General features: G+C 43.6%; 1 protein-coding gene across 1 annotated transcript in view; it reads left to right on the top strand.

The window, feature by feature from the left end:
* The first annotated feature begins 201 nt into the window (after positions 1-201).
* Positions 202-14,100, top strand: part of LOC107587698 (potassium channel subfamily T member 2-like) — a 110,500-nt gene continuing 96,601 nt past the window's right edge. The window contains exons 1-3 of the mRNA XM_016275581.1: positions 202-782; positions 2,590-2,635; positions 2,950-3,117. Of these exons, the coding sequence (XP_016131067.1) occupies positions 752-782; positions 2,590-2,635; positions 2,950-3,117 (245 nt within the window). The 5' untranslated portion in view covers positions 202-751. The remainder of the gene's footprint in view (positions 783-2,589; positions 2,636-2,949; positions 3,118-14,100) is intronic.

Raw genomic sequence — 14,100 nt, 5'->3', positions numbered from 1 at the left:
TGGTTTTATGGGAAAGAGAATGAGTTCCTTGCTTTTGTATATGGCTGAAATTAAATCAGCCAATGAAATTAATTACACCTAAAAGTCAATGAACTAATCAAGGTCTTGATTTAAATGGGTTAGCAGCTCATTGTAAGAAAACACAGCATAAAATGATTGAGGTCGATGGGAATGTTTGTGGTGCATGGTTTAATTTGTCTCTTGAGTTATGTCCGTGTTGTCGAGGATTTCAGGTAGTCCAGAAGATGGCGATGTAAGCTTTGAAGGAGAGAGAAGAGCGGCTGTACGGGTGACTTAGTGGCTTTACCTAACAGATACAGAGGTGACAGCGTCTCAAACATTTCCCTGCTGCTCTATATCTCTTCTGACGCGCAGCAGTTGCCGTTTTCTTCTCGTGAATGAAGGCTTTGGGCTCACTGGATACAAAGAGACTCCAATATATGATTTGGATGAGGACAACATATTATGGTTCTTTAATAATAACCAACATCACCAGTATCTCAAGGATGCAAAGTTGAATTGCAGGCGACAAACAGAAACCGAAATGTTGAAGGTACTGAGTAGTGCGCCCAGCGGTGCTCTTCTGTAAGAGGAGGGTTTAATCAGGGTCGTTATCCGCCCCTTTAATGCAAGTGTCCATGGAGTACGGATCTACCAGGACATTACCATCGGAAGTCCTTCACGGACACTTCACAGTGGCTTTTGTAAAAAATGTGCGGCGTTTGGGTCGCCAGTAACACAGTTATTTACAATGATGGGACCGCGCAGCCAGTCTCAGGCAGGTGAGGACAACATGTCATGCCACAGATGACTAATTCGTGTTCGTGTCTAATACTTTTTACATTTATCATAATGTTTGGTGAAAATGGCTTTTCTTATGGGCATAACTATTAGTGCTGTAGATTTGCTAATGGAAATGACACAAAAACAGAATGGCTTTTTATTTATTTATTTATTTTGAAAACCAAATTTTTTTCAAATAAAAAAAATGCAAAACCAGTGTAAATATGTAGTTGTCACCTTACAATAGAGTTCAATAAATACTGATTTGAGAAATATTGAGTATTATTTTTAATATTGTTATTATTATTTGTTTTGGTTTTGTTTATATATGTGGCCACTAACTGATATACAGAACCGATTTTCATTGTTTTAATTTTAGCATTTTACATAACACAAGCAACAAAAACAACAAAAGTCAAATTGTTTTTTTTAGTGCTGTTTATTATTATTGATGATGTAATAGTAGTCGTTTTAATTATGCAATGTTGTTTTATATGCAAATTAGTTTCATTATATGCATTTTATTTTTGTTTTTGAGTTGTCTGATTTAATGAGCTATGCATTTCTTACTTGACAATAAATTGCTGTTATATAAAGAGTGAGTAATTATGCAAACAATGCATTAAAATTGTTACCTGTGAATATTGAAGAGCTCCACCAAATAGTGCCAGCTATTTCTAGACTCAATAGCAAACAACCAGTAATCAGTTTTTATCGCTATGTAAATATTGGTAACAAATACTGAACTGATTATTGGTATTACCTGATTTGACATTTAAAAATGACTTTAATATATTCATAATTGTTATATACTTTGTTCAGTTATTTTCAGGTATTTATTTATACTTTTATATTTACATATCTATTTATATTATTTTATTATCATTTGTTATTTTATTTATGAAACCAATTTTGAAAGTTTCTATATGAAGTCATTTTATTTGGTTTCCTGTTGTATAATATCTGCAAGTGCACACAGATGCATTTTCTTGTCAGTGCCATTTTTTCCCCTTAGGAATACCCATTTTTTACGTCCTCAACAGAGCCCTTTTTATTAGTGTCTGTGCACTGTATAACCCTTGAGCAAAGGCACATTTTAGTCTGAGTTTTATGCACTGTACTTCATTGTACCCCTTGGCCAACCGAATCACCCTCCACCCACTCATCAGCGATTTGCACACTAATGCAGTCACTCACTACTGTCATTACACTCATGCATTCCTAAGAGTGCTAATAGAAACCATACAGTGAACATTCTAGATGATAGTTTTCACAGTGTATAAAATGTGACAAGAATGACATAAAAGGTGAACATCAGACTGTGGATTGTAGTTCCACAAGGGTATAATTATTGGCAAGGGTACTAGTGAACTATCTGTGAAAAATGCCTTGTTATTGGATAACTGTTAGATCAAGACTGTTAAAGCTTTCCAGCTAAGTTATTCATACAGGTACAGGACAGAGGAGTAAGCCTACAGTAATTTATTCTATCTGTAACCCCGTATTAGCCTATAACGGCATGGATTAATTTTATGTGCTTACATTATTGGTCTTCTTTATGCATGTGACCAGGGCCATCCTTAGCTGACGTGGGGCCCGGTGCGAGGTAGGGAGCGGGGCCCCCCTCGGTCCATTCACGATCGCGTTCTGCGTGAGGGGGGGGTGCCCCTTGGGGCCATTCGCCGTGGGGCCCCCTCAAGCGTGGGGCCTGGTGCGACCGTACCAGTTGCACCCCCCCTAAGGACGGCCCTGCATGTGACTCTAACATTAAGCAGTAATGCTTCCTCTTTCTCTCCATTTTTTCAGAACCAAGCATGACTCCGCCACGATGCTCATCTACTGCTGCTGACAGGTAAACCAAATCTTGCAAACATGCACTGTAAAAAATTATATTTTGCAGTTGTAAATAAAAGATTATTGGAGTACATTTGAAAGAAAACTATTACAGCTTTTCTACTTTTCTATTAAATTTCACATTTAATTCATTGTTACTTGCTGTTTCTTTGTAATAGTTTATGACATTTACTAGCATTTTCTGATGGAAAAATGTTTCTACACTTAGCTGTAGTCCTGGCAATATAAATTAATAATATATATTATGTGTCTACATGCATAATACATGTTACATGATTATATTTACCATAAGATTTCTGTCTGTTTCTTCAGGTTGCCTACGGAAACTGTTCAGAGGAATAACAGCAGTAATACTGGTGTTATTCTGGACATTTCCACCCTGAAAATGGCCGATGTGGACTCTGAGGTCCCTCCTCTACCTCCACGATACCGCTTTCGAGATCTGCTGCTCGGGGATCAGTCTTTTCAGAATGATGACAGGTAACTTCATCCTACGTGTCCTCAGCCGGTCATTCTCAAGAGGTGTACTTGAATAATCCATAAAGCATTCATAAGGCCCAAATATTCACTGGCACTGCAGTCCACTTATAGGTTTTTCATTGCTTTTTAATTAAGAGCTGAATAATTAAGATAAAGACATTGCAGCACTTTAAAATGCATAACTGCCATTTATTATTACACTGTAAGAAGTGAAAACATAAAACTACCTCATCAGACCTCTACACTCTTAAAAATAAAGGTTCTTTATTGGCATCTGCGTTTCCATGAACACACATGAAACCTTTCAATTCCATAAAAGGTTCTTTATATCTTTAGATTAAAAAAAAAGATTATTTTAAGAACAGTTCACTGAAATGTTCTTTAGGGTATTTCTAAGAGCGTACAATCACATTGTACAATTGCATTTCAGAAGTTGTTTCATAATTTAGCATTTCAGTACCACCTTAGCAAGCGTACAATCAAACTATTGAACTTATCAAATCAGTGGACGGGAACTAACTGTTATATAATATCATACATAATCTGCAAAATGCCAAATTGTTTATGTACATGTGGTGTGTATGTGTGTGTATATATATATATATATATATGAGCAATATCACTGTATATCAGCATGGCTGTGATTCGGCTGTAGGAAATTACAGCTTTCTAATACAGCCATATCACACAACTACGAGTGAAATTGCATTTATACAATAGTTCGACCGCACAAATGTGTAAATAAAAAAAGATAACAACGGAGTGCCTTTAAAAACACTCTTTTCAAATTTAAATCTCAATTTGACTGTGAAAACAGCTGAGGCCAAGCCGCTGAGAAAAGCGATATCTTTGTCGTACTATCCTTTCATCTGTTAAGGGTGATTTCCGATGACAACTGCTCAGTGCATTTGTTGGCTGCATCTTACAAGGTCTTGTTGAAAGTAAAAATAACTTCCTTGTTTACAACCCTGTTTTAGTCTCTTTTCAAAGTCTTTACTGCTGACTTACTCTAATAGCAGAACAAGGTAACTAAAATCACCATCACAAACACGCACAAACACACCATATCTCAATACTAAATACTATTATTATTAATTAAATACTAATATTATTTATATAAAATATTATTTATTGAATAATAATATTAAATAAACAACAGCCATCATAAAAGTTGCTAGGCAATTCAGTCAAAGGCAGCACTCTGATGGACAGCATGACATTTATATAAGATATAGACTTTGCCCTCAGCCAAATCTATTTACTCTGGAACAAATAATGGGATAATGAGACCAAAGACTGCCTATTAAGATTTACCCAAAATGAGTTATATCTCATATTTAACCACTATAGAGATCAGAGCCAGCGGCAACTTCCAGAAGATCTGGCCAAGGTGAGACTGCTCTCGATGGTTCATGAGTGCTGAACGACCGCTGATGCCCTGAAGCTCACATCTAGAAAACCCTTGAAACAAATTTTCATCTATATGTTATCTTTATTAACAAATCGCATATATGAAGTCTAATCAAGTACATTCTCTTAAATGTAGTTTAAAACTCTTAAAACTACATTCTGTGTCACAAAAACAGTATTATTTATAAAATTATAGTGGATTTGGGCATCTGCCATGACACTCACTGTGAGAAATTCAGCAAGTGGAGTGATACAAACGGTGAAACAGTTGGAGTTATGTTATCACTAGAATATTGCATGGCTGGAAAAGGCTCTCAGCCAATCAGATCTGAAAACCAAAAAGAATGTGTGTGTGTGTAAGAATAAGATGACTTGTGTTTGTTGGGTTATGGGGAGCTGTCCTTCACTGTGGTGCTGAAGTTAAACAGAGGCCGAAATGCAGGGCTGAAGAGAACACTGAAAATGTTTCTTCTGCGTCTTGCTCAATGACTCAACACTTTGTGTTGGATTCAAGGCCGTGACATACAGTACAGTCAAGACCTTGGTATAAGAGAGCCATTGTAGCTTATTTAAATAGCTGTGAGCTGTTGTCTCTGATCATGCATGCAGGAAAACACAGAGGTGAAACTCAGGGGAACCTTTACGTTTTCAAGAAAACTTTATCATCCTTGGGCTTTGAGTGGGATTTCTGTTTCTTAGAATGTTTATTTACAAGAGTTTACACAAGAAATACATTATTTCTGAATCATTTAGCTAACAATAACAGACATCATGACTGCTTTCAGTCTGCTGTGGTTTTCTTGGTGTATTCCTTATTGCCACAGTATTGGTTTTCCCACTGGTGGGTGAAATTTGTGCTCTATTATCCCGCTGTGGCATAAGCCACAAATCATTGACCTGTTTATTTAGAATCCATCTGCTTTTGTTCTTCTTTTACTGTTCTTTTCTGTTGCAAATCTCTGCTAGCCAAAGCAGGTAGTCACATTTATAAGATTTACTGGTTTGGTTAATTTTCCTTGCAATGCTTATGGCAACTATTGCGCACTATTATTTGAGCCCTCTCTGGCAGGTTGTAAGCGGTCCATAAATTTCAGGGGAGACTGCTAACCTTCAAACTTTTCCCTTTCTAAGTTTGTCTTTTTTCAGGCCAGGCCAGGCCAGGCCAGGCCAGGCCAATTTAACAGGACACTACATTATTTATCTTCACACTAAATCTAAACTGTGACTCGAGCTCTTTTAGAAACAAAGCACACAGAAAGCAATATCCTGCTGTGTGAGTGCTGTAATAATGGGCTTATTCCAGCACTAACGACTTCTTTCATTAACATGTCCTCTGTGAAGATACACTTTGTTTTACATTGGACAAATTAGATTGTAAGGGGTAATTTTTTTAAATACTGTATTCAAATACATATGCTCTCCAAGGCTACAATTATTGAATCAAAAATATGCCTATGGTAAAAACAATAATACTGCAAATTTTAAAATACTGTTTTCTATTTGAATATATTTTGTGTAAATATATGTAATTTATCCCTGTGATGGTAAAACTGAATTATCACCATTACTCTACTTCAGTCATTACGCTAGTCTTCAGTGTCACATGATCCTTCTTATCCTTATTGATGTTTGTGGAAAGCGTTCATCAGTCGTTCATCAAGAAGCTCTGAGCGGTCAGATACTTCTGAATTATGACCAATAATAGCCATTGTCCAGGACAACACATTTTATAAAAAAATGCCACTCATTCTGGAAACCTATTTTTTTGTTCTGTCTCTCTGCAGTCTCTACAAGTAATTGAATAATTCATGCCAGTATGTTTTGATTTGGTAAGTAGCCATAATGTAAATGTAAAAAACATTTTGTGAGAATGACTGGCAGTACATTATCACTTACTTAATTAAAATTCTCCCAGACAGCTCTCTTTTCATTATTATGAAGTACTATTGTAAAAGAGACAGAAATGTAAATAGTAGGCAGGAATATGATAAATTCACACTAAAATGTATTCCACTGTAGTTCAGTTCATTAAATGCATGCTGTCTGTGCAAAAGGGCATTTTTTCATCGAAGATTACTGTGTGTTTGTGTGTGCTTGAGACAAAGGCCAATGCTTCAGCGTAGTGTAAAGTCGGGAATCTCCACATGCTGCTGTCATTTCAATTATGAAATTGTGGGAAAATGGGTTTGTTCTGAACACAGAGATGAAGGCTGTTTGTGTGTATGTGTGTGCTTGTATGTCCTGTGATTATCTCAAAGGTTACTCAGAGGTCCTTGCCTCTAACTATTGTGCTTCTCTCTTGTATGTCCTGTGATTATCTCAAAGGTTACTCAGAGGTCCTTTCCTCTAACTATTGTGCTTCTCTCTCTTTCTCTCTCTCTCTCTCTCTCTCTCATATATCACATCACTGTTCCCTCCATTTTAGTTTCTGTCCATCCCATGTTATGTGTGTATATATGCACCTATATACTGTGTGGGAGTTGAAGAGGACAGAGGACATTTTCTCATGCCAAAATGACAGTACAGAGCATCAGCAGTGTTTTGTCAGATTCATCAGACAGTCAGAGGTGACTTAGCTGCAGCCAATCACGTCAAACCGCCTTTTTGTGGTTGTGTCAGTGAAAGCTGTTGTATCCTCATCAACAGCAGCAAACATACTGCACTATTCTAGTCTAAACAGTCTCTATACAAAATATAGTTGAGTGTTTCTACAGATGCTTTTATGTCTGTACACTGTTTTCATTCAAGATGTCTTCTTTGTCTGAAGCTCGCGTCTGAAGCATGGCAAGACATCTAGAGGATGCAGTGTCTTGTTTCCTTCTCCGAGAACGTCTCGGTTATGTATGTAACCCTTGTTCCCTGAAGGAGGGAACGGAGACGTCACGTCGGTGACCGACGGATTGGAATCTCGCTTCGAGAGACCAATCTAATTAGAGTGTAACTAAACGAGCCAATGCATATTGGCATGCAATTATTGCATCCAGCTGCCGCTGATCACAGCGTGAGCATAAAAAGGCAGCCGGTGTAATGCATACCAGGTTTTTGCTGAGGAGCCGAACCAGTGACCCGGCCGCTCAGCAGTGGTACAGCAGCCGTGGCGATGGGACATGACATCTTCCTTCCCTCCTTCAGGATCCCTACCAAAGCACCATGGATGCTGCCCCTTCCAGTGTCCTGTGCGAGCCGCCTGCGCCCCTTTGTGGTGTAGGCCGGGGCTCGCAACAAGAAGACCAATCACTGTTGTCATAGCACTACCCACTCAGTGAGATTGGATAACACTGTGAAAACATACCCGTTCCACTTGGAAGAGGGACGCTGCGGAAGCCCCATCCTTTCCGAGGGTGGTTTCGGAAGCAAATACACATATCAACATCCGTTTAGGTGCATATGGAAAATTGGAGGTGATTGTAACCCTCTTGGAAATGGCAGAAGTCTGCCGGGGAAACACAGGCTCTGAGGCTATACCGTGGACCTTACACATATGGGATCCACTTAGGTCTCACATATGGAACCCAGCCTTCTACCGGTTCTCAAGGATTCATTGAGTGAAGGCCTGGTGCCGGACGTTCCGCCATGTCTGGCTGCCGAGGGGACGGAGGAGCTTGACAGGGTCTACAGTACGGACACTCTGGAGAAGTTTCTAGCAAGCCGACACTAAACCGGGGCCTCTCAGTGCCTCTTCCCGTTTGAGGTGAGAGCACAGGAGGATACCGGCTCCACACAAAGGCTATAGTATCTTGCGAATGTGGGGGTCGCCCAGCCCACAGCTCTACAAGTATCTGTCAGCAAGGCGCCACGAGCCAGCGCCCAGGAGGATGCAATACTCCTAATAGAGTGCTCGCAACATGAGCGGGCAGGGCACCCCCTGTGCCTGATAAGCCAGGGTGATGGCATCCACAATCCAGTGGGCCATCCTCTGCTTAGAGACGGCCTTCTCCTTCTGCCGGCCTCCGTAACAGACAAAGAGGTGGTCTGAGGTCCTAAAGCTTTGTGTCCGGTCTACGTAGCATCTCAAGGCTTGGACAGGACAGAGCAAAGCTAGGACTGGGTCTGCCTCCTCCGGGGGCAGCGCTTGCAGGCTCACCACCTGATCCCTGAAGGGAGTAGTGGGAACTACGGAGCTCTCGCCGAAGTGATGGTGTCAACTACCTCTTGGGGTAGGTCACCTAGAACCTCCGTGTCCCGTCCAGGGACCAGACCTGAAGTTTCCAGAGGTCTGGACGCGGGTGCTATAGGGTGCCCCGTCTCTGAGTCAGTAGGTCCTTCCTCAGAGGAATCTGCCAGGGAGGGGCTGTCGCAAGGAGCATTAGTTCGGGGAACCAGGTCCAAGTTGGCCAATACGGCGCCACAAGCAGGACCTGCTCCTCGTCCTCCCTGACCTTGCACAGCGTCTGTGCGAGAAGGCTCACTGGGGGAAACGCATACTTGCGCAGTCCCCGCAGCCAGCTGTGTGCCAGTGCGTCCATGCCGAGAGTTCAGGGAGTAGAACAGCTGGCAGTGAGAGGTTTCTGGAGAGGCAAACAGGTCTACCTAAGCGGCTCCGAAACATCTCCAAATCAGCTGGACCGTCTGGGGATGGAGTCTCCATTCTCCCGGGAGCGTAGCTCGTGACAGCACGTCGGCCGTACGGTTGAGCAGATCCAGAATGTGAACCTTCCGACTCCAAAGGAGGAGGTGTCGGGTGAGTTGCGACATACAACGGGAGCACAGGCCACCTTGTCGGTTGATGTACGCAATGGTCGCTGTGTTGTCTGTTCGGACCAGCACGTATTTCCCCCGTAAGCGCCCTTTGAGATGGTTCAAGGCAAGGCGCACTGTTAACAACTCTAGGCAGTTGATATGCCAGTGCAGATGGGGGCCACATACAACGGGCATGCAGTGTCAGGGGTTTGGATGGGCTGCGGTGGTGGAGGCATCCGTGTAAACCATAGCATGCCTGGAGACCTGTTCTAGGGGCACTCCTGCCCGGAGGAACGTAAGGTCTGACCACGGGGGGAAGGTTTGGCGACAGGCCAGTGTAACTTGGACCCGGTGAGTGCCGCGCTGCCACGCCCACCTCGGGACTCGGCCATGAAACCAGTGCTGGAGCGGTCTCATATGAAGCCTTATGCTCCAGGAGCCTCTGAAATAGTTTCAGTGGGACCGCTGACCTGCCCTTGAATGAATTCAACGTTGCTCTTGAACGTTCCTATGTGAGGCGTGCTGTCTGTTCGACCAAATCCAACTCCATACCGAGAAAAGAGATCCTCTGCATCTGGGAGAGTTTGCTCTTTTCCCAGTTGACCCAAAGACCCAACTGAGGTGCCGAAGCACCAGATCCCTGTGCTCGCACAACTGAACCCGAGACTGTGCTAGTATAAGCCAATCGTCAAGATAGTTGAGGATGCAAACACTCTGCTCTCTGAGGGGAACACAAGCCCCCTCCGCGACTTTAGTGAAAACACGGAGAGACAGGGACAACCTGAAGGGCAGGACCTTGTACTGGAATGCATGTCCCTCGAACGCGAACCGCAGAAATGGTCTGTGGCGCGGAAGGATCGACACATGAAAGTATGCGTCCTTCAGGTCGATCGCTGCAAACCAATCTCGGGGACGGATGCACCTGAAGATACGTTTCTGCATCAACATCTTGAACGGTAACCTGTGCAGGGCCCGGTTCAAGACACGCAGGTCCAAGATTGGCCGTAACCCACCGCCTTTCTTGGGAACAATGAAGTAGGAGCTGTAAAACCCTGTACTCATATCAGCTGGAGGGACCAGCTCTATCTCATCCTTCGCCAGTAGGACTGCGATCTCCGCACGCAAGACAGGAGCATCGGCCGCCTTCACTGTCGTGAAGTGGATGCCGGGCGAACTGAATCGCATAGCCGAGGCTGATGGTTGTCTGGTCTGTAGTTGGATGGTTGTGCGTTCACCATCTCCCGAAGAGCAGATCCCTCCATCTCTGGGTCGCCCGTCTCAGGGCCGCTTGCTCTTCCGCTTGCCACCAGGTTTGACGGGGGCCTGGATGGCACTGCTTGGGTGGAGGCTGCTGCGGATGCTGCACGGGAGCGGAGGCGGACGCAGGGGCCCGCCCTCGGCGACGAGCATGCTGGGGCGATGCGGCCGGCGGGCGGGTGGAGGCAGCAGCTGCCTGCCGGGGCAGGATGTGTCGAATCACCTCAGTCTGCTTCTGTGCAGCCGAGATCTGCTGGGCAAAGCTCTCGACCGCGTCGCCGAAGAGGGCGGTCTGGGACACAGGGGCATTAAGGAATCGAACCTTGTCGGCATCCCTTATGTCGGCCAGACACAGCCGGAGATGGTGCTCCTGGACCACAAGCGTGGACATCGCACGACCCAGAGAACCCGCGATGACCTGCGTCGCTCGGAGCGCAAGGTCAGTGGCGGTTCGGAGCTCTTTCAGAACTTCCGGATCGTGACCACCCTCGTGCAGGTCCTTCAATGCCTTAGCCTGGTGCACCTGCAGTAACGCCATAGCGTGTAAGGTGGAAGCAAGCCTTATAAGCACTGCCGGTCAGACCAGACGAATGCCTACAGGCCCGGGAAGGGAGCAACGGGTCTCCCCGTCAGGAGGAGGCGGTCTTAGGACACAACTGCACTCGACACAGGAACGACCACCGCTGAAGCGCCATCCGCCAACATCAGGATCTTCCAAGAGCGCGTTGAACTCGTAGCTCACTGAAGACACATGGATGGAGCAGAACGATGTTGTCGCTCGGCTCCGAAGTGAAAAGATGGTATGCATTGCACCGGCTGCCTTTTTATGCTCACGCTGTGATCAGCGGCAGCTGGATGCAATAATTGGCTCGTTCAGTTACTCTCGAAGTAGATTGGTCTCTCGAAGCGAGATCCCAATTCGTCAGTCACCGACGTGACTCGGAGTGACCGACTGAAAGGGAACCATGGTTACATATGTAACCTGAGACATTCCCTTCCGAGAGAACATCGAACTGCATCCTCTAGCGGTCGCTATGGGGAATGGTATACCCACGACGCCATGCTGAGGGGAGTGCATGCCAAGCACCATGGCGAGCACTAAGTGACAACTCTACCAAGCCATGGGAGCTGCCCCTAGGACGCCTTGACAGCTGTCAGTGACATTATCCCCTTCAGCCAAAGGCCTGAGCTGCATACCCTAAAACTTACCTGTTAAGGGCTGGGCTAGAAAGCCTGAACCCGGGGCAGAGCTTGAAAGACTTGGAATCAGAAGAAAGCGATTCCTTTAAGGGGATATGGCCAGGCGACTAGGACAATAAACCAGACCCTGGCCTGTCACCCAGGGGGCTACCGCCAGTTTTGAATGAGCTTGCTCAAAGGAACTGATTCGACAGATCTTTGGTAGCAAACACCCTGCTCAGAAATGTATCACCAGGGATACATAAGTCGAGTGGGGCCCAAGGTGAAAATTCGTGTTAAAGTGAAGTCCGAAGAGCTCTTGGGTCCATCAGCAAAGTAGTTCTATGAGACATGGAATCTAACCAAAACGTCATAGGTCCAGCATGAGAGACTGCAATGCAAGCGCTAGAGGCTCCTACCTAACCTCGGTCAGGTGGGTGGCTTTAGAGGAATTAAGGTGAGGAATATGAGAGCAGATGTTGATACTCTCAGAGGGAGGTGAGTAGATGGCTCAGGTTTTAGTCTGGTCCGGATGAGAGCATTGATATAAAGAGAGAGCGTTGGATAAAGAACCTTTATCCAAGTCTTTCAACAAGTCAGCCTGATAAGCCTGAAGCACCGCCATAGTGTGCAACGAAGCTGCAGCCTGACCTGCGTACGTGGTGCCGGTCCAAGCCTCGCCGTGGTGTGATCCATAACCTCAAGCAACTCAGCGTATGCAGGGCATGAAAAATGAGAGGATTCAGTCTCAACTTCTTCATCCTCATCTAACATCTCCTGTTCTTCCTGGCTTGGAGTCAGCGGAGCACTAGCCGCCGGATCAGACAATGTAATCGAAATAGTATCGTCATCCAGCAGCTCACTCTCATCCATGACCGATGAGCGCCTAAGGGAGGGACCCTTTTTCAACTCAACTCATCTTTCAGCTCATTTTCCTCCGTGCCTCAGCAGCGGTGGGTCCTGAACCACAGGGAGCTGATGGCTGTCCCTCTTTCCTCGAAAAGAGAGACAAACGAGAGCGGAGCTTTTTCATCGGAAAACGTTCACAATGTACGCAGATTGCCCCCTCCAGGACATCGTGTGCATGCTCTTCAACCAAACAAAAGACGCAAAGATCATGTGTGTTGTCAGGTGTCAAATAACGAAGACACGGATCCACACACTTCCTAAACACCTTACTAGTGCTCGCCATGGTAAAGAAGAATAATCATTCTTACTGGAATGCACACTTCAAACAAAACAGTCCCTTGAAGACGAGGAAGAGGATGACGTGTTCTTCCGGCACCCTTTTATACTGTGGTCGCGCCGGTAATGACGTCATAGGCTGTCGCTGGCCAATGTTATTGTCGTGTTTTAGGTGTATGCTTCAGACACCAGTCACGCTGAAGGCATTCCCCATAGCGACCGTTAGAGGACACAGTTCGATGTTCCCCCGGACGGGAACTGAAATAAATTAAAACATACTGCAATAATCTTTCGAAGTTTTATTTACAATTTTGAAAAATTATATAAAATTATTTTTTATATTTGGGAGTTTGCAGCAGTGACAACAGCATTCTGCATTGAGCTTTCAACAGCATCCTAGCACAAGAGCTATTCTGTGTACATGTCTTTATGCTATGATTTCATTAATTAAACGTGAGCACAAACCACCAAAAAGCCTACATTTATGCCAACTTGCCAAGTGATATTTTCGATCTACTAATGTGGAGTGGAGTGGTGGGACATACTGTATTTCACTTTCCTCATACAGGCGAAAGTTGACTTTATAGATATAATCCTACAAAACATCTGAGTGGGGAGTCAGTTTATTAAAGAGTTTGATTTAGTGTTATGTGTATGGCCCAATTTATCCAGACTGTCCACTTGCAGTAAGCCCCATGATGAGTCCTAGTTCAGCACTCCATATTTAAGCAAGGGAGGGGTTATTAATTAATTATAATGAATTAATTTTAAAAAAATCGAGCAAATGAAAATAAACAAATAATAATTGGAATAATCTAAACAAACAAATAAATAAATAAATATAGGAGTGGGAAAGAGAAGAAAGAGAGAGGAAAAAATAGTTGAACAATGAAAATAAAGATGACTAAACAGATAAAAGTAGTAATAATAAAGAGATAGAATTACATTTATATATTATAATTTTGTAGCTACATTTGCAAAAAAAACAAAAAACACCAGCAACATCTTGCTTGCAAAATGTAATAATAATAAAAATAGTAACAGTTAAATCCATGACAGTATATCTATATGTATTTATCTATAAACTAATGTAGATATAATATCATTAAGTGTGTGTATATATATATATATATATAAAACATAATATATCATACATGTATAGACATATAAATTCATTTTCCATTTCCCTCATTCCCCATACAATTTCTTATAGTTCTATAAAATTCTATGGGGTTGTGGCTGGGAGAATATGCATGGGGTTCCGGTTCCAGG

Source organism: Sinocyclocheilus grahami, unplaced genomic scaffold (assembly GCF_001515645.1).
Source record: "Sinocyclocheilus grahami isolate Dianchi unplaced genomic scaffold, SAMN03320097.WGS_v1.1 scaffold95.1, whole genome shotgun sequence".
NCBI classification, from domain to species: domain Eukaryota; kingdom Metazoa; phylum Chordata; class Actinopteri; order Cypriniformes; family Cyprinidae; genus Sinocyclocheilus; species Sinocyclocheilus grahami.
This window is presented reverse-complemented; position numbering and strand designations above follow the sequence as displayed.